Source organism: Epinephelus moara, chromosome 4, assembly GCF_006386435.1.
Source record: "Epinephelus moara isolate mb chromosome 4, YSFRI_EMoa_1.0, whole genome shotgun sequence".
In the NCBI taxonomy this organism is placed as follows: domain Eukaryota; kingdom Metazoa; phylum Chordata; class Actinopteri; order Perciformes; family Serranidae; genus Epinephelus; species Epinephelus moara.
Window position 1 is genome coordinate 17,073,207 of NC_065509.1, and position 24,473 is coordinate 17,097,679.

The window sequence follows — 24,473 nt, forward strand, 5'->3', positions numbered from 1 at the left end:
AACCCTCTGTGTGTCTTGATGCAGAGGCCATGTCCGGTTGGTCCCAGCCCCTGATGAGCAGCCACATGATGCACCCTCAGCTGCAGGCGGAGCAGTCGGCCTTCTCTCAGCACCAGCCCATGGAGCAGGATGACACAGGCATTGCAAACCCTGCTAACAACTACCACCAGCCTCAGCATTTGCCCAACAGTTACATGGACTTCCCAAAGGTAACACAAAGCCATAGCTCTGCAGATGATTTTAACCCCTGTTCCTCTCATGAACACATGTTTTATTAATCATATGTTACTGTCTGCTCAGGGGATGCCTATGTCAATGTATGGAGGAACCATGCTGCCCCCTCATCCTCCCATGGCAGAGGGGCCGGGGGGACCGATGTACAATGGTTTGCACGCTGGTGACCCCGCATGGAGCCCCATTATCAAAGTGGTCCCAAACAATGCAGATAACTCTGACCCACAGCAGCAGGTATGTCCTCTTTTATTGTAGCCATGCTGTCTCATCACATGCTTGGAGTTAAACAGTCAGGCTTGCATTACTGCCATTAATCAGATATAACATTTGGCTACGGTCGTTCTAACACGTACCTTTTATTGGTCCCCTCTTCCCGCAGGTGTGGCCTGGTACCTGGGCACCTCATGTGGGCAATGTGCACCTGAACCACGTCAACTAGACAGCGTCCACAGCAATCAAACGCACACAGCATGACCCACAGCGCAAACATGAAAAACGACGAATATGACCGAATAAGACAACGAAAAAAAGAAAAACGTACAACATGTTAACTTTAGTAGAGACCTGAGAGTGCAGAGCAGAGGTTAAAGAATTGGAAGTTCTCTCGACGCCATTCTTTGATGTGCCTATCTCAAACAAATAAAGAGGATAATTGGGCGAGAGCTGTTATCAGTGTCCCAATGATGCAAACAAACATGCGCGATCACCTGTTCAACAGGATCCATTCTCTGCGTAGTTTAGCGATTTTGACTTAAACCCACATACACCGTTCTTGGGCTGCAGGGGGCTCAACATGAAGTAGCTATTTAAACTTGGCCCAGAACTAGATGATGATTACCTAAAGAGAAAGAGAAATCAGAACCTTTTAGAGTGGTAAATACATGTATAATTGTTTACATACTAAAAAGGGTTAAAATGAGAGTAAATTTCATGTCGTATAGTGGCTCTACTTTATGTAGCCTGTATTAATGTGAAATATTTACCTTAATATTCAATAAAAAGATTGAAAAGTATGTGTGCTGTTTTGTGATCTCTACTGTTCTTTCATGTTTTGACTCTAACATCAAGACTTGGTACACGTTTCATCTAATGAGATAGTCAGTTTTGGCTCCTTTTTGGGCATCCTTTTCACAGTCCACTTCACAGCTGGAGTCTTTGTGCAGTCTGGAGATCGATCTTTATGGTTGCAAATTGGCCTTGAAGATAAGTCAGATTTCTCTTTGATAGAGATATGTAAGTTTAGTTTTTTTTTTTTTGTTTTTTTTTAGCTGAGAATAGAGACATCTGGATGGGCTTCACTTCAATAATTTCTAACTCCAATATCATACCTTGAAAAATATCCATATTTAAGAAATTTTCAATACCTTTCAATATGACTTCTCTTTTCTTGGTTATTAGCACAGAATAGCAGAAAGGGTGTGATCAACATTAATAAGAGAGAGAGCTAGTGTATCAATACAACAGAAAATGAGTATTAAAACTGTCTAAAATATTCAGAATTTATATTTTTGACACTACTTCACTGTCATGACCAGTGACACTCAGACATGATGCATGCTTTGCTGGAGTTTGACCATGGACTACATGGGGAATCTTGCAGGGGTATTGAAGAAATAAATTGGAGGCATAACTACCTGTTTCCAACCCCAAAATACAACATCATTACTACTTACTTCAGACCTTTATGGTATCTGAGATTAGGTGATGTTGGAACACTGAACTGTACCCATTATACTGCCACTCAGTGGTAATTGGGGGGGTCCTAAAAAAAGAGATTGGCAAACATTTTTACCAGTTATACTATTACAGTACTAGTAGTAATTTTGCTATCAGTAGCAAAGTCATGATCAAACAAAATGTGGCCCTATCTTACCATAGATTGCAGTTTCTTACAATGGTTAATTCATTGCCACATATTTTTAATTTGTATAGTTGCATTAAGCTTACCTGAGCCTGTAGGCCCCAATTTACACTTCAATATATCACTACCTCCTTAACTGACAAATGCCAAATGGTTAGTTGATAGTAGGGCTGTGTAATATATTGAATTTAGTTAGCAGCAGCAGTTGCTATAAATAAATCATGTTTAATACCATATTAAAGTTTTTACATTTTGGAACTGTTATACCCTAAAGCAAGTTAATGAGTGTTGACCCATATTTTTTATGTAAAGGGAGGTGCACTTTATTAAACACTAACATTTAAAACAAATTTAGTTGTGCAATGTGTGCACAATGCATGTAGAGCGGGCAGCAGACACCAGGAGGAGGCACTGACACACCTTCCTCTGACGTTTGAAACATCTGAGCTTTTATTGTGAAATCCGGGGTCAAAGTGTAACCGGAAGTGTAGTTCTTCAGCTGTTTGGGGGGTTTGTGTAAGTTAGGCATGGCGGCAACTACAGCACCAGTGGTCCCAGACCAGACGCCTAAATCATCGCCGCCAGCAGCTTTGCCGTTTGACTTATCTCAGCCTCCTGTTATCGAAGGCTTCAACCCTCTGCCGAAAATCAAAGATGAGACGTTCAAAGAGAAGTTCATGAGGAAAACAAAGGAGAACCCGTTTGTCCCAATAGGTGAGTTATACAAGACTGGCAACACAGCTGAGGGGAGTTACACAAGTGCTGCTCCGAGTCGGTACAACTCGTCCTTTATTTTAAAAGATGGTCAAATTATATTTTCGGAGGCATTTACATTTCAACCTAACGGAGCCGACTGTAGCATGCTAGCAATTAGTAACTGCGTATGCTAACGTCAGAGGAAAAGTAGCTAACTTGTTGTATGTGTGTCGCTTTGCGTTTGTCATCAGCGTCACCAAAAACACCTTGTTGTCACCTGAGTGTCGTCAATGCATGACTTTGCCAACAATTGCCAACAACTGTCAAACTTATTTTTGTGTAGTTTGACCTTACTTTATTTTGAAAAACGTATTGAAGCCGTGTTGCCCTTGGTGCAGTGCTCTCAAGGTTCTATCGATTCAGGTAACTCGAGTAAAACACATAAATAAAAATCTCACTCTTAGTAGTTTGTACTTGTGCATTGTTGGTGTCAGGAGATATAACATTATCCATCTCTGACATTTGTGTTGTAACCTTTATATACACACATAGTGGTAAAAGTCCTCCTTTTGTGATGTAATATTTGAGATCGATGAATTTCTAATTGGTCTAACAACCCTAACTGCATTTCAATATGAACACTACAAGAGGTTGAGATTGAAAACGTTTTTACCCCCTCTGATTTGGGTGAACTTACCCTTTAATATTGTGCTTTGACTGCTGTGAGTGCCCCAGTGTCTTCATGGTATCCTCCATCTTAATACTGTAATACTTCAGTTAGTAGCCCAGGCTATTATTTGCCTAAATCACTGAACTCAACAGACTTATATTAGGAACTGATGTCTATATGGGACAGGCCTTTAATTTCTTTCACACAAAACTCTTGCTCAGCAAAGATGAGAAACACAATCAAATTGTTTATTTGGGCCAGTATGAATATTACTTATATAGAAATTAGGCTTCCAATACCATCAGTTATGTGTTATGCTATGACACTTGTTTCTCTGCACTCAAGGATAATGGCACCTGGCACACAGACACAACATCACTTTGTCCTAACTTTGATTATTTTTAATAAAAACACTTAAGATTATTTTTATCGGTGGACCCTTGTGGGCTTAAGGATATAAATACTTACCGGGTAATCGAAGAATGACTAATATGACTTTATGACAGCTTCAGAAGAAGGGAGTCGCCACTTGTATTTTCGTCATGCTGGTAAACCTGAATGACTTAGTCTTCTCTGGTGCTCATGGTTTCAGTAAAATGAAATTAACCTAGGTAACAATGTGTATTACTCCATACTGACATGGTTTAAACATGTATTATTTGTATGTGCTATCTAAACAGAAAAAATGTTATCTCAAGTGGGTAGGGAACAATCCAGTTTTGTACGTCAAAGAACATCTATAAAATTGAAGTGCTTGGCAACCAGTCCAGGCATCTAATTGAGACAGGCCTTTATTTGTCAAAATGTGAAGCTACACCAGGTTAGTAAAAGAGACTTGGTGTTAAATTGAGACTAGGCTTTTAATTGAGGTTTTACGGTACTTACTTGTCTATCAAAGGAGTATTGGAAGTGTCTATGACATCAAATATAACATCTGTTCATCACTTCTACATTGCTTTCCTGGTCAAAGTCAGCATGTCCAGCACTTGGGCGTTATTCTGTCAGACAGTCTACAAGTTGTATTAATAATTTCCCTTGTGTTCTCCAGGTTGTTTGGGAACAGCAGGAGCGTTGATGTATGGTCTCCGTGCCTTCCATCAAGGGAAAACCAGACAGTCGCAGCTGCTGATGAGGGGGCGTATCTTTGCTCAAGGCTTCACTGTAGTTGCCATTATTGTTGGCGTCTTCACCACAGCTGTGAAACCCAAGCAGTGAAAAGGGACCAACCCCACACCTCAACCACCGCCCATTCAACTTGGAATCAGACCAGATCCAACTTGGACTTGGACTGATTGTGTTATCTGAATGAACTGAATAATGTGTTATGTTTCTAGCATTGTTCAGATACCTTTGTTAATGCCAACACTATTTATTGTTTGAATATGTGAACTGCTCATGGTTGTTAAATATTTAGCTTCAGAGTAGCACTATGGAACAACTAAGTATAATCAGCTCCTTACCAGCCTGGCTAAGCAAGCTGGATTTCACTTTTAATGTGCTAAAATGGCACTGAAGTAAAATGCTGATAAATATAAAGTGTATGCTTCTTGCTCTTCAGGAAGGTCAGATTTCGAATGTTCCCATGTGTCGTCACTGAAATGATAAATGCATCACCTGACTGGTTATAAAATTTAATTTGAAGCTGATGTCTCGTCTGTACTGTGATAAAGCATCACACCCACAACTGTGTTCAGGGGACATCTACTCCTCCTTATCCAACCTTTATTTAACAGGTTATTTTAAAAAAATCAGTGGGGAAATCCAACACAGTTTTTATATTAATGGCCTGGGTGAGTAGATCTAGATGGAAGGAGGCTTTTAGACACAAAACAGGCCCAGTCTAAATGTCCACCTTTGACACAAAACAGACTTTCCATTTCACTTCAATTCTCAAACATGAGGGCTCCAAATATATTAGGAATGTAACAGCACTTTGTGAAGCATGGTGGCCGTGCACCTCTTGCTTCTTGGACTTCTTATGTTGCCTGTGTGTAACATTTAAATGCTTTAAACTGTGGGTGAACCCCTCAAACACCAGTATCACCATAGCACAGCCTTCAGCAATGTTCGTCAGAGTATGCAAAGGTGGATGTTTGCACTGGGCCACACATGATTTAAGATCCTCACACATCAACTGGACAAACTCAAATTCAAGTGATTATGTCCCGGGCATTTAGATGGCAACAGTCTTAGCTTGGAAATATGTGAGGACAAATTAATTTCGGTGATCATACTCCACTTGCTTTTATTTTCCAGTACCCTTTTAACATTCACTTGTTTCTGTATTCAATATGTCCAAATAGGCAACATGTGAAACAATGTGCAGACATTACCGTTGAAATTGACACCTTATTGATTACTGTTTAAAAAAAATCTAAAACATATTGGTGTAACATGGAACATGGTGCAAGAAAATCAGTGAAATGATAAATCGCACAAACTGTTAATCACGTGAATTTCGAAAATTTAGATGACGTTTAAGAAATCTTTGGTTGTGAATTTTTAATTTTTTGCCTAATTGAAGAGGAAATCCATCTGGCTGAATACTCAAACTGGAGTAAGAGCTACATCAAAAAGGCCACAAGCTTATGTGTTTAAAAGAGAAAAAATATGCGAGCTACGTTAAATATGGTGATAAGGGATATAATGCAACAGATGTGAACAGACTTCGTGTTGATAATTCTACACCAATGAGAGGCATAAGTGGTTACAATCTAATACGCAATAGTGCTTAAAAAGTGTTTGACATTGACCAAAATGCAAATTTATAAAACAACTAAAAATTGTGCATCCAAAATATTGGCAGAGGCATGCGATAAAACTGACCTAATAACAATTTATAAGTTAAAGGGGAAGGAAAATGTTTAACTTACAGTAACAATATTTTCTTAAGTACAGCTGTGATAAAACTGACCAGCCAAAGGAAGTCGTAACAATAGAGCAGTCCTTCATCTTCTCACAAGAGAGTGTGGGTTAAGTATATTATTTCAATATAATAGGCATCAAGAAAGGCGGGAAGTTTTTCAAAGGTTATAAACATACCAGGATTCTATGGAAAAGGGCGTACAAACTCTTCTGATGCGACGTGAGGTTAAAACTGAATAAAGGCAATGCTTCTAGAACAAAATTCTCCCCCTAGCGCACTAGAGGTGTCTGTTTGAGAGAGATGAGGACAGAGCGCATTCGAGAAACATCCTTTGCCTGTTTGTTGGTTTTCGGATTGAAGTCGCAGAGGCGGGCTACTCTCTCCCATTCGGATCCTGGGCTGTCGCCATCGCTCTCTGCCAGGAAAGCCTCCTCTGATGCTCTGCAGGTGGGAGGGAAAGATATGAATGAGTCGCAGTGATAGAGGGATTTCGGAGCAGTTTCCATAACGGCAAACCCGTCTGAGCCAAACATGGTGCTCAACCACACAGTTCAATCACATGAACAGCACCATGCACATCATACACAATAACTTCATGCGTTTCTTTATATCAATATCAATCAAACACTTTGCTGGAGACATGTTTAATATTTATTACAACCTATGGCTAATGTAACAAATAAATGCAAGAAATACCAAATTAGGCCTTCAAAAAAACAGACTTTTAGTTGTAGTGTTTGGGGCATGCATCGGGTGTAAATCAACTAGCAGTAATTCCTGGGGCGGGGCATACAACATTAAAAAGCATAAGAGTTCTAAACCTACACAAAGCCTATAACATCAGAGTTAGGCTGTTTGTAGAAAGCCTTGTCAGCAATCCTAGACCGCAGGCAAGGCCAGGAAAGCAGGAAAAAGAAGGAGAGAGGAGAACAGTTTCAGTGTCAAACAACAAGCAGCGAAAAGTTAGTCTGCATTAACAAGATTATGTAAGCGACTGAGAAACAGTTCTAATGAGGGTGGAAATAAAAAGGTTCAGGACGGACTGAATACAGTCTTTCCGTCTGCTGTACTACACTGTTGCCAATCAACGAGCTTTCACAACGGCGACTGCAGACGGCTTTGCTGCTCCGCTGTTTTGCGGATGAAAACTGTGACGTTTGATCTCTGCTGTTTGCATTCCTTCTAAGCCAGCCAGCTTCCTGTTTTGTTTTCCAGGCACACTGGACACACAGCTTTAGACTAATATCTCATCAGAGGATTGCCTCTCAGTGCTTTCACAGACACAGGGGGAAGAAACTGGCCAAAGCTAGAGCCACAGATGCAGAGTGATACCGTGCCAGACTTGGACAGAGTCTGTTGGAAAGTGTGAGAGAAGAACGGGGTTAGCTCGGTCAAGAAAAGGAAAGGCTGTATTGTTTTTGTAAGTATAAGGAGCCACCCTGACTGCGACCAGACTAAACTAACAATCTTTAAAGCTACAGTTGGTCACTTCTATGAAAATATTTTTTTTTTGGTCATATTTGCTGAAACTGTCAATATATTCTGAAAGACGTAGATGAGACAGTCTGTGAAGAAAATCACATCCCTCCTCCTCTTCTTTCTGCTTCTAATGGCATTTGCTAGAATCAGTCGCGGCTCACCGGAAACAACCAATCAGAGCTGAAGAGTCTCTAACGCGGCTGTCTGTCATGTGAATCAGTGCTCGTGAACTGTGGTCAAACTAGGCAGAACTGATCAAATATGAATCAAGATTCTGTTGCTGCAGTGCCTATTTCTCAAATGTTTTCATAAACACATTTTAGTGTACTGTTTAGCTGTAACATGAGAAAGGTGGTCTGGCTGGTGTTTTGTTTTGCCTCGATTGTTGCTAACATGGTGGCTGGGTCGCAAATGTTCTCATTTTACAGCTAAACAGGACACTAGATTATATTCTGAAAACATTTGAGGTGAGAAATAGGTAATGCAGTGACAGAAGCGTGATTCATATTTGATCAGTGCTGCCTAGTTTGACACTATGACAGCAGCTCATGAGCAGTGTTTGACATGATTGACAGCTGCGTTAAAGACTCCTCAAATCTGACTGGTTGTTCTCATTTATGTGAGGGAGTGCCATCAGAAGTGTAGACAGAGGAATATAATATTTTTCACAGATTATCTGTCTCATTTAGTGCTGTTGAATGTAGTGACAGTTTCAGTAAGTATGGCAACAATTTATTTTTTGTGAAAGTTACCAGTGACAGCTTTAAGCAGAAGAGAGACTGACTTTTTATATACGCAATAAACACATTTGATGAGCAACACTTTTAAACATGAAACTGCTACACCAATTGTACCAACATTTGATCCCTTGGTGCATAGTCAGACACAAGTGCTTCAATTTTCCACATCACTTATTTTAAAAAAATCAATTACAAAATATCTACAACTCCAGCTAATATAATAAAGTCTTATTACTATAGTGTTCCTATTGCCACACGCTGGATCTGACTTGACATGTGCAGTATATATAATAGGCTCTTCCAAGAAAAACTACAATCTGCCAATACGACACTTGAGCTGTTAATCTGAATAAAATGTGTCCAGTGTAGCGATTACAGCACCATCGCATCATAATGACAAACCAACTGTTACTTCCCTGCACATTAACAGGGGACATGTCAGACACTAACCTGTTGTTGGCCTTGTTCTTCTCCATCTGCTCATTCTGGTGTACGTGCCAGTCCTCCAGCTCCTTTTTGGCTTTCTCTCTCCACTCTGCCTCTGCTGCCTTGGATGCTGAGTCTTTGTTAGGGAGCAACATCACAGAAACATTATCAGAGAGGCCTCTAAATTGGGTACCAGCGTGACATGGTTAGATAGATTAGATGATGCGTAATTTGTCTTAAAGGTAAACTGCAAAATGCCAAATCAAAGTCATTCATTACAGCTGAAAACTAGGAAATGTATGATGAAGTATGATGTCTTTGCTCACCTAATGCTTCAAGGCGTGTCTTCTGCTCCTCCCTCCACTTGCGTAAACTCTCTGGCTCTTGTCTCTGAATATCCACCTGAGCGATGGCTGCATAGTTGTCTGTTGGGCCATTGGACTCCTGTTGGAGGACATAAAATAGTAACCATATTATTAACAACTACCTATTTGATCCAGATACTTGGTAGATGGCAAATTAAAAACATGACATGCAAGACTGCCAGTACAAAAAATATGTTTGTTAAATGATTTGAACCAAACCAAACACACAAAGACATATACTTTGCATAATATAAATATAATTTAAGAATAAGGCTGAAGACATCTGTTAAGCTCACCTGAAACAGGTCCCCATTCACTGTGGCAGGCTCCTCTTCGAAACCGTCTAACATTGTGACAAGAAAACAAAGTTTAATATTAAAACAAACCTCTTTGATTTCTCCACTTAGCTGCTTTTCCTCGTCACCTGGATTAATTTACGTTCACTGAGACTGTGGCAGAGTCACTTCATTCTTAAGATAAACGTTACTGTAAGACCTGAGAAATGCAGCAGCACCTGTTCGGGCTCTTGTGTTGTCCACGCAGCTTTGTCAGTTAACCGGACAGGTTTTTCCGGAAAAGTAACGTTATCAACAGTTAGCCCCATAACGTTACTATATATAGCTAGAAGTACTCACTTGATCGAAATCAGTGTTTGCTAAAACGCTTTGTTGCACAGTTTGACATTTCTAACCTTTCAACGTCAGGAGGAAGTGCTGTGAATTACTAACGTACGTTGGTGGTGTGCAAACAAACGCACCACGGTCAGCTAACGTTAGCTAAGCTAATAAGCTAACTTTTCCTTTTAGTTTAACTGTAGACTAGCTGACTGTATAAGCTAACTGATGCTAATGTTGACGTGTAACGATGGGGTCATTGTTCCCTAACTGCTACCAGTCCAGTCCAAGTACCGGTAGGCACATTAGCTAGCTTTAGTTAGCTTGTTTGCTTGCTAGCCGACGCTGACATTAGCTTAGTCCCAAACTTACCATAGTTGTCCGGTGCCGGTTGAGACGGCTGTTCGTCCTCCGCACCTTCCAGCGCCCCGAAGCCTTCGCCGTCACCGTCGTTCTCTATCCCCGCTATCTCACTCTCCTGTTGGGCCAGGAAAGCAGCGGCTGGGTCCTCTTCGGTCGGGTGTGCGCCGTTGTCAGCCATCTTTCACAAAAGTGTTTACAAGTTTAACTGAGCTTGGGTTGGTTGAGCTAGCTTAACGTCAAAGACACAAAATTAGGCCACCGGTTCTGCAACGTTAATTCAAACAACTTTAAAAAAAATCCTCAAATATAACCTAGTCCAGGTAGACTAGAGTAACCACAGGGCAAACGATTAAACCGTATGAAATGAACAATCTGAGCTTCGACTTAAGGCCGTTACTGATGATTCATGATTTCTTGACTTGCTCCAGCTACTGTGATGATGGAGCAGGGCAGCACCCTGAGGGTACCATTGCCTTTTGTTGCAGTTTGTCTCCATCTGCTGGCCGGCTGCTGCATCGCTTTACCAGGTCCTTAGGTTCATTTCATCAAAAGCTATACACTAGGCCTACTGTAGTATATGGCTGCAGTATCATTTCAAAGTGATGTTTCAAATGTTACTGTTACTTGCACCTGTAGTAATGACAATAGGTCAAGCCAGGGATACTCAACTTGCATTGCCTGGGGGCCACTTTTGCAGAATGACAGGAGGTCAGGGGCCAGTCAGCAGCCCTGCACATGTACATGTTAATAAACAAGCTCTATTTTAATGCTTTTTTATGCACTCTGGCATAAGTATATTAAAAGTATGAAAAAGTCCCCAGTGTGAATCAAATCATTTCCACTGTGAATTAGAAAATAGTTGGTGATAGGGCTGCATGATATGCAAAAACAATCATATTGCAATTATTCTGAGAGATATTGGGATTTTGATATGAGTTGTAACTTTAGTGGGAATGGTAATTTTTGCATTTGGTTTTCAAAAATGATGATGATGTGATCTTTCCTGGGGTCCGTACCAAGGCCGGGGTGTCTCTGTAGCATTACAATGCTTCATTCGTAATGGTATGTTGTGATATATTTTATCTTCATAAAAAATTGCAGCTCCTACGATTTGAATATTGCACCTGACCATATTGCGATGTCAGTAATATTTTGAGTAATTGTGCACCCCTAGTTGGAGGGTGCACCCAGCACTCTATTGGGAGCCAGATTCCATAAATTGAGCTAAGTGTGATGTAGCACATATCATAGGCCTATGCAAAAAACTCAGCAGACAATTTGAACAACAGTTAAAATATTAAATAACAGTTGTAGCCGGTGTGTTAAAATAACACATATTTCCTCCCTGATTCATATTCATTAATATGTAATAGTGGATGGGACATGTTACTGTGTGCCATCTGAGAATCTCGTGTCTCGTGGACCCTTTCTGACCATAAGGGACTCGCAAACATGTCAAGTTTGTAAAATAAACACGCTATTTTTAAGTACAGTAAATTTCCAGCACAGAACTTTTATTTTGTAGCGCCGTTTTCTCCTGTTGAGTGAGTGACTAACCAACAGCTACTTGATAGAGATAGCAAACTAGCTCAACGACATGGTCAAATGCAAGTATGACACTGAAGCTATCAAACTGTGTGGACCTTGAACTAATGACTAGGGAGAAATCCGGACCCGTGGTTGGATCAGTTCTCTTGTTTGTGTACAGACCCTTAATGGTCTGGCCCCATCCTACATCGCAGACCTTCTAACCCCCTATTCTACACCCAGGTCCCGTAGGTCAGTTGACCTGGGGCTCCTGGCTGTCCCACACTCCAGACTTAAGCTCAGGGGTGATTGTACCTTGCTGTTACTGCCTCCAGACTGTGGAACAGCATCCCCCTCCCAATCAAATCTGGCCCCACCATTGACTCATTTAAGTCCAGGTTCAAAATCTACTTCATTAGCATTTGAGTCCTCCTGATGTGGTTTTCCCTGATGCGTGCCTGTGTGTGTTGTCTCTCCAAATGTGTGAGTTGCGTACCTGACAGTTATGTTGCCTCTCATGTATGCATTTTTAGCACTTTATTCCTTTTGTACAGCACTTTGGTTAGCATGAGTTGTTTTTAAATGTGCTTTATAAATACATTTGAGTTGAGAAAAGTCTGGCAATTAAAATCAAAGCAATTATGCAGAATGACTACTTGGAAAGAAAGACACTAGCCAAGTGGATTTATCTTTACAAGGAGGCAACCTTAAAGCTTTTCATACCAAAGAACTATGATTTTTTTTAATTGTTATTATTTAATAAATATAAGCAAAACCATGATATAATTTAAAACCTTTATAATGTAGGCCTATGCCTTCACAGGAAGTGCTACAAAACATCTGTGCAATGTTGCTGGTGGAGGTGGGGTGGAGCTATTTTGTAGTCTATTACTATGCATTACATGTTTTTAAGCGCATTATGTTCTGTGTGTAAAATATTGCTCTTAAAAGTAACAGTAACAGCAATCATATGAATGTAGAACAATACAACAAGCAAACAAAACATACATCCAGATTTTTAATCCCTTATTTGCCTAATCAGTGGTTGATTGCACACACCTGCGGCCACTCAGTAATCATTATAAACACATTTAACAGCCGCTCTTGAGATATCACTCAACACCAGTGCTGGAGTTTCTATTAAAAAGCTTATTGTTGCTGAAAAATAAAACATTTATATTAGGTATTTGTTGGGTTGTTTTGTGCAGTGATTTATTGTTGTCTTTTTCCAATACAAAGGACACTGAACTGGTTTTTAAAGTGGCATTAAAGCCATCATGATTGATAATGTCTGCAGACAGAGCACGGCCTCTTCTGGTTTACAGCCCGAGTATGAAATGAAGCAGCGGCCCATGTGACTTCTGACGTTTCAGCCGAGTCCTACTAAAAAGAATTTGAGGGAATGATCCTGCAGCTCACCAAGGGGATCCACGGTGGCTTCCTGACGTCCGCTTTAAGGAAGTCCGAAACTTTAGCCTTCTTACCGATTGACTTCTTCTTATCCGGTAGACCGACTCGTGATGTCTGGCGAACACAGCGAGGGCCAGGAGGTAAGCTGATTCATTATATCCACACATTTGAATGCATTCCTTCGTGTATGTGTGTGTATGTGTGTGTGTGGAGTAACTTTGTGACGCCAACTTCTTCACAGTACAACTTATTGTATGGGCTGTGTGTGCCCCCACACAGTTTGGCTTAGCTGCTGCGAAACACTGTCGGTCTGTAGCGGTTGCAAAGTACTTTGCTTTACTTTAGGTTTTCGTGTCTCTTCCTGCTCCTTCCATTGTGAATGTTCATTGCAAGGTCTGCACTGTAGTGGCACAACCAGCCTGCAGTCTTTCATTACCTGTTGCAAATGATTGTCACTGAACTCAATTAAAGTAAGCTATATAAAGTCATAATTGTGTAGTATGTAAGAGAAAAAAAGCCTATAATTCAGTGTATTACTGTACAGCAAGATCCTATAGATATATTATAGTGACACCATAGATTATAAATAGCAACACCATAAACAGGGGCACCCACTTGAATGAGTACCACAGGCATTACAAGCATATTCATTGGCTTTGGTAGATGGTTTCTCTCCACTTTAATATAATGAGTAGTATTTAATTAACTGAAATGCCTCCAGATTCACGCTCTTGCTTTTACTGTTTTATTATAATCTTTTTAAAAGCAACTAAATCAATTTGCATTGTGCTGTTAACACAAGAACAATCTAACCCCCATTACCTGTTGCTGCTGTGGGTCTTTGCAGTTATTGTCACAAGCTGTCTGTCTCATAATTGCTATTATAATAGCTTTTCTTAGACTTATTTGTAGGAGGTATAAATACGAGAAAAGTGACAGTTAACTTATCCAAGTTTTGGTAATTAAGGCTGTTTATGTCATTTAGGAAGTGCATTTAGTTAGACAGTCTTGTGCAAATTGAAACTTTTTAAAGAATTTCGCTTTTCTAATTAGCAGGTTTTGTGGGTTGAGGTATTTTGGTTGCTTTATAGTAAGACAAGGACTGTACTGCCATTGTTTTTTCTCTTATCAATTAGCCCTGTTTCAGTTTTTACTATATATATGTGAGCTCCTCTGTTGCTTTAAGAACTTTAAATATAATTGCCGGTTTGGTGGCACTGGGCTTCATGCCCTCCAGAAGGAATGTAGAATTCCCTAAGCTTTGCCTCAGTTGTGGCCGTCTGCTGCTTCTCAAGTACACTTTAAAAAAAAAAAAAAAATCCATTGACTTTGATGTAAGTAGGCTTTTACCAGAATATAGGGATAGTTGACGTTACCTCTCTCCGTCCTCCTCTACCCCCCTCTCTCTCTCTCTCTCCCTCTCTGTGACTCATGTGGGTGTTGGGCTGAAATAGTTTGGTGTAGTTTTACATTCCTTATATAGCCTCTGAGGAGTGAGCAGAGGCGAGGGCTTGCCTGTGTCGCAGACAGTGTCGGGGGTAGGGTTTGCCAACAGGGAGAGAATCTGCTTGCCCTAGCTGACTGACTCTTTAGCTTTCTCCCAGGTTTTGGGCGACAGGCCAGCCCTTGAGGACAAGGTAGGTTTTGCATGGTGGCATCTCAGGAAGCTAGGTGTGTGTCACCAAAAGCGATGACACCTGGTAGGGGTGAGGCAGGAGGTGTGTTAAGGGATGCAGGTACAGAGGTCAGTGGTGCAGCTGTAGCTCACAAGGAAGAGCAGAGCAGAGCAAGTGACATAGCCCAGTGTCTCAAGTTGCGTTTGGTTCTTAAAATTACCTGGTTATTTTGTGACCCTGCCATTGTATGTCACTAATTAGTTCTGGGGAAGTTGTTTGACACTGTTGTCTTGGTTCCACAGCTGTACTAATTATGTAAAATATTCAAAAATGTTAAGGCAAGTTTGTATGCTGTGGGGAAGTGCTCCAGTGTTTCATAATAGTTTATATACAGTGAGTTGGTTGTATTCCCATTGAAAGACAGAGGATAACTGTTGACTGTTGCCATTGTTCAAATTGTCCAGTCGATTTCTAATGCTCAGTCGCAGTATAGTATAGTCTTTACACTCTAAACTGGGCCACTATATGAGTGCTCACCTGAGATTATAACGCAACTATGTGTTGATGAATGTAGGAACATTGTGTCCCAGCGGCACATCTGGTATTTTATCATTTTGTAAGTTAATGCAGATAGCCTTATTCAAATAGAACAATTCATTATATCCACCCAAAGTTATTGTTAAAACAGAACTTTTTAAAGATTTAACAGTACATACTGTGAAAGAAAACAACTTCAGCGTGAGTTTCTGTGTGGGATGTTTGTGTTGGAAACAACCAGCAGTTCGGCTGCTTGGATAAGGGAGAATAGGACGTGTGGCCTCGAAAACCTTTTCCGGGCATTCTGACTAATTAAGACACCGTTTCCTCCTTTCTCTTCCCCCAAGGCTATGAACGTATACTCCGTAACCCTCAGTGGCCCAGCGCCTTGGGGCTTCAGGCTGCAGGGTGGCAAGGACTTCAGCATGCCCCTCACCGTGTCAAGGGTAAGAAACTGTTTGTTATTGGAGTTTTGTACTTCTCTGCATCGGTAATCAGTGATGTATTTACGCTCTACTTGAAGGTTTGCATAGAGGATCACCCTGTTAAGTATTTTGTGTTCCTCCTTCTATATGAGAGCTTATTTACAAGATTTTGTTATTGTTCAGTAGTCTAGGTCTCCACATTACCTGAGCATATGCATGTCATCTTTCATCAGGCCTCCTCAGTGAAGGATTGTCTGCAAACTGTGGTGTTCATTTTCATATCACTCACACTTTTATGGTGCACATGCCAGCCTTCATCCAGTCACTCTCAACATGCAGTACCTTTTGGATTAATAGTTTTAATTGGTCACAAGGACGTGTTGTTTGTTTCTCAGGGCTTTGTGCTCTCCATGGTTGGTCCCTACCGCTTTACTCAATGAATTTTAAAAGCTCGATAAACTACTGTTGCTATTGAAGAGAGCAGCAACCACTTTCCAGGCCTTATAAGTGCACTGCTGCTTTGCCTGACAAACACACAGACTCACACTTGCAGCCACACACGCATGCGCACACATAAAATCATTCCTACGTTGCTGCCAGCTATTGCACACACAGATCTAACTTCCTATTATGTACTCATTCCCCATTGACGTTGTTATATTGCTACCTTAGAGGCTGGGGTGATATATAAGTGTTAGACTGATTTACATTTATTAAATCATCAATTATGTTCAGTATGTGCAGTTTCTTATTTCAGAGATAATTAGGAGTTAATAGGTAATTATATACGGGTCAGGTCTCATGAGGTTACTCCGCATAGCCTCTCAAACACTTTAAATGCTTTTTTTCTTTGTAGCTGCCAAAAAGTTAGGTTTAATGTAACATTAAAATGAAAAGCTGCAAACGAGTGTTGCACTGCTTTGATTAGCACGGCCTAAAGAGTCTAGTGTGTGTCGTAAGTAGCATCGCATTGAGGTGTCTGTAGAGTTGACGTAATCCTGTGGCGAGGGCAGCAGTTATCACCAGCCTTGTCAGTACATGTCTTGTTTCAGCGTTCTGGCAGGCAACACAGTCAGAAACACAATGTTCCCCTTGGATTCATGACAAGAAACATTTTCTTCTACCCATAAAAGACCAAACAGATGTAAAAAACCCATTTGATGAATTGCCCAAAACAAAATAAGGATTCTTGGTGGGATGTAGGTGTTGACTTTCAGTGTAGACTGGCATGGCGTACTGTGGGGTGAATGTCATGCGGGTGCGTCAGTAGTTATAGTTGAATTACCTTGACTAATCAGCCGGTGCAGGAGGCCAGTTTGACTGCAATCCAGGTACATTACGCATGCTGATTATTTTCCTCGCTGACAGAAATATGGCTTGCATTTTCTGTATTGCAGTCCGCCTGTCTCTCCATACATTTTGTTAGACCCAGGTTCGTCTAAGCAGCTTGGTGTGAAATTGATAATGGCTCCCACTCTATGAAAAACCAAACCCCACAGTACTGCTAAGATTGGAGCCTTAACGACTGGTCAGTGGCTAATATCTTTGTGGCTTGTTCCAGCAGTCCACCAGGCCTCAGGGTACAGGAGTTATAAAGATGTGACAGGTTTGCTCTCTTTACTTCTTGGCTCTCCTCGCGATTGTCATAAAAAGAACGGACAGTGAATCACACAGTCGCAGAGGATGAAAACAACCCAGCCAGGGGATGTAAACCTCAAAGATATACAGTATCCCTTAGTAACAGGAAGACAAGTGGGGCCTGCACTCGCTTGGCTTACATTGGATGATTTTAATGGGCGGTCTTTCTTTGCTGGTTTGTAGCTGATGAGATAAGAATCTCAGCCCAGACAGTCGGTTAGAAGCGATTTACACAATGAGGAACATGTGGAGTGACGGGGGAAAAAAGGGCTCAGTTAAACGCTGCAAGGCAAAAAGATTGCAAGTGATAACTCCTGGAAGATCAGTGTGTTTTAAGTGTTTTTTGTACAGATTAGATGACAGCCAGTGTTGTTGAGATTTATTCAGAGTTCATGGTTATTTAGTTCATACGATTTGGTCTTACTGACTCGCATCAATAACTTCATATTTAACATTTCCCCTCTTTTTGTTTGACCATAAATGGAGATCTTTGTATTAATTTGGAAAGTTGTGGGTGACTTGTAACCTCCTGTGTGTGTGAGTGAGGTGGTATATATGTTTCCATGCTCTATGAATGCTCTTGTTTCCTTCCTCCTCTGTCTGCGAGTATGGAAAGCTATGCTTTCTCAGCATTCCTGGGATTTTTCTCGTATCCACCCGGTCGCTGCCAACAGACAATCCTCTTGTCTCCCTCTGTGTCTAATATGTCTTCAACACTCACTTATTCTAATGCGTATGATGGACTCCCACAATCTCACTGGAATAGTTTTCCGGTGAGATCAGAGATGAGGGGACCAATGCCAAGACAAACTGTTAGGTCACTGTGAAAGGAAAAATAACTTTTTGACCTTAGCACAATATGTGCTGAAAAAAATGTGTACATAACTTTTATTTGACTCTTTAGTATTAATATCACACTTTTTGTTTTCTTAGCCTCGTGTTTAGATGTATGAAAACTTCTAATCAGTGAAATCAGCACCGAGCACTCATCGTGACTCTTAAACTGTAACTGTATCCATGAGGCGGTAACTCAAACTGATTAATCAGTTATCACATTAGATGGCGATTAATTTGATAGTTGACAAGTAATTGATTAGTTGTTGCTGCTCTAGACACAGTGATACTGGGCACAGCTGTGTGTGTCAGTAGACTCTCCTCCCAGCCTGGGATGAACATAAGTTGGATGCTGCTTGGCACTGGTGCACTGACATGACTATTAGGGTTGGTAATGTAATGTTCTTTGCATTCAAATGTTATTTAAAGGGGTCCTCCAGCAAATTAGTATTGTACTTTCATAAAGGCCAAGATATCCCAACTTCAGTCCCTAGTATGGGCCAAGCTCCAAAAAATACTGGATCCTACATTTCCCATAAAGCAATTTGATGGTATTTTTCATTACAAAAGTTAAATTTCACACTGCACATTTGTAAAAAATCTTTCGACAGTCGGTTGAGTTGTTGTTTGGTTCTGCCTCCAGAAACAATGTGCTGTGTCTTTACTTTCTCTGACCATCCCTTGTGCCAACTGTTTCTCTCTAATTTCTCTGGACTTCCGTGACCTTGGGAACACTGAGGTATACTTAAGTAAAATTATGTCTCTCTCCCCATGTCTGCCCCAACATCCTGTTTTCAAAAGGAAAGGCATAAAATTTAGGAAGCATGATGTCGTAATACCATTTCATTGCCGTTCCAGTCGAGTCCACCCCCAGTTTGTGGCAGCCCTGCAACTCCTCTAAGGAGTTCCTTCATATATCTGCCCCAGATCTCGTGCCATCGTGATTCCATAAACATTATGATACCATAACGGAGCCTCCAGAGCACCATCTGGTTTCTATAGACAAACACATGCCACAACACTGAAATCAAATGTTCGGAGGAAATTGCACATGATGTCAAGTCAACAAGCGAGTGAGGAGATATGTGAATGTCTCTCCGCCACCACAGCTGGATGTGTCATCGAGTCCTTTTATTCCTGTTTCTGTCTGGCTCGTAGGCCATCTGTTGCTTTATCACTTGTATACTCTTAAACACCGTCCCTTCCTCATACATACACACAGACTCAGGGAAAAGAGGCCTTGTTAGAGGGGTGAGTTAATAATTCAGTAGTTGCTGATAGATCGCCCGCAGGGGGGCATTTCATGTGTGGCTAGTTGGATGTGAATGCCTTATGTTGTGATCAGTGCAGCAGTGTTTTAAGGTGAATTAGTGCTAGGTGTTCCACTGCAGCCGTTTCAGGGGGACCACATACTTGCAGGTTTGGTTTTCCATTTCTCAGAGGGATATTTATGGCTTTGCATCAGCTGTGCTGTGTGAATGATGTAAGGACAGACTGTCTCTCGGCCCCCAAATAGCCGTGGAAAGAATAAAAGTGCGCTGGTGCAGAGTTACACGGCCGGTATATCTACAGCTGTAGATAAACTTTAGTGCATTATTAGTTTAACCAAAAACGAGTGTGGCCAGCCTGGACCGAGTATGAGGTCCTGGCTCACCTGTAGGGTCAGTCAAGGGGAGCACTTCAAAGGTGAATTCAAGACGTTGCATTTTGAAAGGCTGGCTCATGCTTTGAAATTTGATAGCATACCAAAACTGCTCTGCTGCTCTGCTCTGCCAAAAAGCCTTGAAACAGGCTAACTGTTGGGCTAATTCGGTGGTTGTGAATACCTTCAGTTGCACTAACGTCATGCCATTAGTGTGAAGTGAGCTACAGTCATGTTTGCACCAAATAATTTATGACAAGATGAGTCTGCCTCTTCTTTTGCTACGTGCATCACAGGAATACTTCAAATCAAAGAGCCTTCTTCGTGGTATAGCTGCTACATGATGTTATCGTACATACAGCATGTTAGATCCCCAGTTGTTGTGTGGTACTGTGCAGTGTGAAGCCGTCAGAAACATGTTTTCCACTGTCCTTCATCGTATTGACAAACTGCTGGGGGGGTATAGGGTTTCCTGTTCGCCCCCTACCATCCAAAGGTCTGAACGCAGCAACTTTAACTGCTGCCTTCTCAAGTGAGGGAGCAGCTGCACTCTGAACCTGAGCCAGGAGCACAGGTGTCTGTGTCCATCAGTAACTCAGCTCACACATGCACATACAAATACAATCTGCAATCTGTATGACTTCATAACCTCTTCTTTTTCTCTTGATCTCACCTTTATATTTGGAGGTCAGCTATAAAGGTAAAATCTTGGATGATGATATTTAATTTTAGACTACCTTCAGATGGGCGACAAATTGAAGGCAAATCCAACATAAAATGTCTGGGTAAGGGTTTAGGAGTGGAGCCTCCAAGAAGGGGGGGCCTTCACAGGTAAAATTTATTGGAGGATTGACATTACTGTCTTATTGTACGTACAAACAAGAAGCTTCCAAAGAGGCAAAGTCTCTCGCGGACGCCCAAGAAGCACGACTGTCAAAAATATTTGTCAGCTTCGGTCGCTCTAGTCGCTCATCATGAGAATCACTGAACGTTGGATCATGCTTGTCAATTTAAAGGAGCCGCAAAGCGGACTACTGGCTTGAAAGCAGCGTAGTTGCTGCTTGCTGTTGTCCAGTCAAAAAGCTCATAGTTGGCCTACAGAAAGTTATGTTTGGTCAATGAAAACAGAAAACGTATGTCATCCCATTGAAACCAAGCAAGGAAGACTTGCATGCTACGTCGCAACATTAGCCTGCAATTCTCTCCTCTATTACTAACATTACACACTTTAAAACTCACCAGACCAACCGCCGCGACGCGGTCCCAAGCCTCATTCTTTTTATTTTGGTCTCTGTAACCGAACAGCGACACAATATAAAGGACTGAGTGGGCGTGAACGCAAGTAAAAAACTTCTCGATATTCATTCTCGGAACAAGTGTGCTGTAGGAACCAAAGTTACATGGCTTGTTCTCTGGGACCCGCTTCAACAAAGCACGTCAGCATTCTGAGTGGTTGTGGCAGAACCGTGTCAGAGCTCATTACCATAAAGTTAAATGAGTTTTAACTTCCCTCCGGACCCACTCCGGTCGCTTTGGTTGCCCCAGACGCGCGGCTGACGACCAGGTCGCCCGAGTCGCTGGGCTCTCATTGACAATTAATGACTTTTGCCGTTTTGGAAGCTCTGGTCACTGTTGGTTTAAACGTATAGTTGAAGAGATGGTGGTGCGCTCATTTTTCAAGAGTGTGCAAAGGTAGTGGTATCCTGTGAAACTAGACAACCTATAGCATCCATTGGTACCAGCCATGTTGGCATAGCTTTTTGGAAAGGGCTAAATAATGCTCCAGAGTTAAGCTAAATTTTGGCAATGGAACAACTGGCATGGCCATTTTTAAAGGGGTACCTCACCTCAAGGTATCTGAATGAAAATGGGTTCTGTGGACACCCATGTGTGTCCCCTAATCTTGAGAAGGCTCGGCTCCAGTAAGTGTTTTGTTGCTCATGATCAATGTACTCCTTCAAATTAAAGCTGTATGTTTATCTTTTCAAGGAAAAGGACACCAACAACGACATAGTTTTTAATTAGCCTACATGCTAAAATAGCATCACAATTCAGTTGGGGCTTTTGGTTTTGGTCAAGGCTATTCAAGAGACGGCTGAGACACGGGGTCAAACATGGGGGGATGGCACATGCGCAGTAAAATCTGGTCTGCACTTCCTCAAAGGCTCAGTAGATGGCGTGAGACCGCGGAATAAAGGGGATGTGCATGCATGTCATTTTCACAGCTTGTTACTGGACTGTCACTGGTGGCCTGCGTTGTGGGTGAGAATGACAGAGATGCAATTCCGACAACTTCAGGCAGCCGCCATCCAAAAGTCCAAGCAGACCGCACCAAGTGCACTCCTTGATCGCCTGAGCGGATCCTGCACTTTTTATCCAGGGGGCACCGGTGGGTTTTGGGCCACCATGAGCCTCCAAAGCAGCTTTAATGCTCCTTGATTTAGATTCCTCAAGTCTCTGAAACTCTGCTACATTATTTTCATATTCATCAAGCTACTCACTGATCCTTTGTGCTCTGTATGAAAACATTTGCATTCCTTTCTTTCTTGCATTCCTCATTTATTCATAGATTTCCTTTTTAATTCGTCACCTGTCTGCATCTCCCCTGTTATTCTATTAAAAATAGACTAACTTTTCAGCTCTTTGCACAGACCCAAAGTCCCACCCCACTTCAGGCTTGGCTTGCATTAGCTTTCATTGCTCAATTTAATCCTCATAAGGAGTTCTTTATTTTATTATTCTTTCTGAAAAGATGACTCACAATGATGGGGTTTTCTGTTCATGTTCTGTGTTGCATTGGTATTATTGCTGCACTGGCTAGTAATATTTTAACATGTCTTTATTTTAATAGAGATTTTGTTAGATTTAAACAACTACAGCTCCCTTGAGGCTTTGACAGTGCTTCTGTGGCTAACGCTCATGGGATTTTTTGTTGTTAAATGCTAATAAAAGCATTGTTTTGTGCTCAAGTTTTACAATGCAGTGTAGAAGCAAAAAGTGTTGTGCGGCTCTCTGTAGTGAACCTCAGTGGCATGATGCCAGGCTGTGCCCCCTTTTCACAAAATGTCACTTGTGTCCATGTCACAGTTGTTTTCCTCCAGTGTGCACTGTTCAGGCTCTTTCAAGTTCTTCCTAACCGGAGAAATTATTTCTTTCTTAACCCCTCTAATTGCTTCCAGTGAGTGCAAATCAAAGGCAATTAAAGTGATGTTTGAACTCGGCTGTAAAATAAGTGTAGCCTGGATTACCCCTGAGGAATGCATTTCTTTCCTATTTTTAACTTTGCCGTGTTTTGATTCGAGGCAGGCTTTAACTTTGTTGTCTTCTCGGGGTGCCGAGTAGTTTCTCAGCCTGAGCTGTCATCAGTTTACAGAGCATATTACCTCCCTGCTCGCACAAGTGTTTATGTTTAATGTGCAGAATCAAAGCGGCGAGTGTGATAGCTTAGCTGAACATGGCAGAAAACTATTGATTGAACCGCTGAGTCCTCTGAGCTTTTGATGAGCTAACATTTGCAGGGATCCATGACATCAGAGAGTAATCCTAATAGGTTTTTTTGCCAGAAATCCTGGCACCCGCTCACTTATCTGATGCTGAACACTTTGTACTCCAGTTATCTGAGTCTTTGACACAAGTCTTGAGTTTCATTAAGCCGCATGGGCAAGCTGACTAAGCCCTTACTAAACACGATTTGGCATCTGTGCTCTATAAATTAGACTACACTGTCTGTCATGTCCTTTTGAACCACTTTGTACATGTAAAAAACCCACTACCTATGTAGACTATGTCTTGCTGTTCCTGTTGGTAACAAGACTCCAGCTCTTTGCTCTGACTCAATGTGTCTGCAGGCTGCATGACACCCCGAGAGGATGATGTCATTGTTTTGTCAGTGAAACTTGTCAGTGACTTACCTGTTTCGATGGGTTCTTCCAGTAAATGATGTGAGTATTTGTAACATATGCTCCCTGTCTGCAGCTTTCAAGGGTTCCTTTCATAGTCTTGAGTCACATCTGCAGCAAATCACACGCTGATGACTGATGACATCATGATGACCTATAATGCCTGTTCCCGTAGTGATGAGTGAAATATCTCATCTGGCTTGTCAGACCCAGACACACTGACTCCCCGGGTTGATTATTAAGTGTTGTTAACAGATACTGCAGCAAAGTCAACTGAACATGACTTTTTGTTTGTTTAGATTACCTGCATTTTGCTTTGATCTGCTGGTCTGTACAACATAATGATAGGTAGTGTAGTAACACAATGACATTTTCAAGTACTTAAGTACTATATACATTTTTTTTCTTGAGACAAGACCTACCGGCTTGACTAAAACCGTCTACAGTTTTACAATTGATCTGTATAAGGCTATGATTATAAACTATGCAAATCATTTGGTAACCATGGTTACATGTATGAATGTCAGCATGGTTATTTTCCCTGAGCTGTTAAAACTGCTTCGCCTTTATCCGACTCTGTACTTTGTCAGTTCATTAAGCCTGTTAAAAAGTTTGTGACAGTGATCCCACA

General features: G+C 41.4%; 4 protein-coding genes across 12 annotated transcripts in view; 3 read left to right on the forward strand and 1 right to left on the reverse strand.

Moving 5' to 3' along the window:
* The window catches only part of ankhd1 (ankyrin repeat and KH domain containing 1), a 32,731-nt gene extending 31,484 nt beyond the window's left edge, over positions 1–1,247 (forward strand). For all 5 annotated transcript variants that reach the window (XM_050041594.1, XM_050041593.1, XM_050041595.1 and 2 more), the window contains exons 37-39: positions 25–209; positions 301–468; positions 614–1,247. In XM_050041594.1, coding sequence (XP_049897551.1) covers positions 25–209; positions 301–468; positions 614–673 — 413 coding nt within the window. In that variant the 3' untranslated portion in view covers positions 674–1,247. The remainder of the gene's footprint in view (positions 1–24; positions 210–300; positions 469–613) is intronic.
* A 1,320-nt stretch (positions 1,248–2,567) lies between these two features.
* higd2a (HIG1 hypoxia inducible domain family, member 2A) lies at positions 2,568–5,107 on the forward strand. The gene is made up of 2 exons (XM_050043276.1): positions 2,568–2,809; positions 4,510–5,107. The coding sequence occupies exons 1-2, from the start codon at positions 2,623–2,625 to the stop codon at positions 4,674–4,676; spliced, it is 354 nt and encodes a 117-aa protein (XP_049899233.1). The 5' UTR covers positions 2,568–2,622; the 3' UTR covers positions 4,677–5,107.
* Positions 5,108–5,680: 573 nt separating this feature from the next.
* cltb (clathrin, light chain B) lies at positions 5,681–10,774 on the reverse strand. Of its 3 annotated transcripts, none has more exons than XM_050043273.1 (6): positions 10,324–10,774; positions 9,634–9,680; positions 9,299–9,416; positions 8,997–9,108; positions 7,153–7,206; positions 5,681–6,768 (listed from the first exon to the last, which is right to left on the reverse strand). In XM_050043273.1, exons 1-6 carry the CDS (start codon positions 10,490–10,492, stop codon positions 6,597–6,599), a joined length of 672 nt encoding a protein of 223 aa, XP_049899230.1. In that variant the 5' UTR covers positions 10,493–10,774; the 3' UTR covers positions 5,681–6,596. The 3 variants fall into 3 exon arrangements, with proteins under 3 accessions (XP_049899230.1, XP_049899231.1, XP_049899232.1); XM_050043274.1 differs by lacking the exon at positions 7,153–7,206 and adding an exon at positions 7,660–7,680; XM_050043275.1 differs by lacking the exon at positions 7,153–7,206 and having other exon boundaries at positions 10,324–10,771.
* Positions 10,775–13,215: 2,441 nt separating this feature from the next.
* Positions 13,216–24,473, forward strand: part of pdlim7 (PDZ and LIM domain 7) — a 41,750-nt gene continuing 30,492 nt past the window's right edge. For 2 of the 3 annotated variants that reach the window (XM_050043269.1, XM_050043271.1), the window contains exons 1-2: positions 13,216–13,391; positions 15,752–15,850. In XM_050043269.1, the coding sequence (XP_049899226.1) occupies positions 13,362–13,391; positions 15,752–15,850 (129 nt within the window). In that variant the 5' untranslated portion in view covers positions 13,216–13,361. Of the gene's footprint in view, positions 13,392–14,730; positions 14,889–15,751; positions 15,851–24,473 lie in introns of those variants that run through there. The other variant, XM_050043270.1, reaches the window with a different exon arrangement.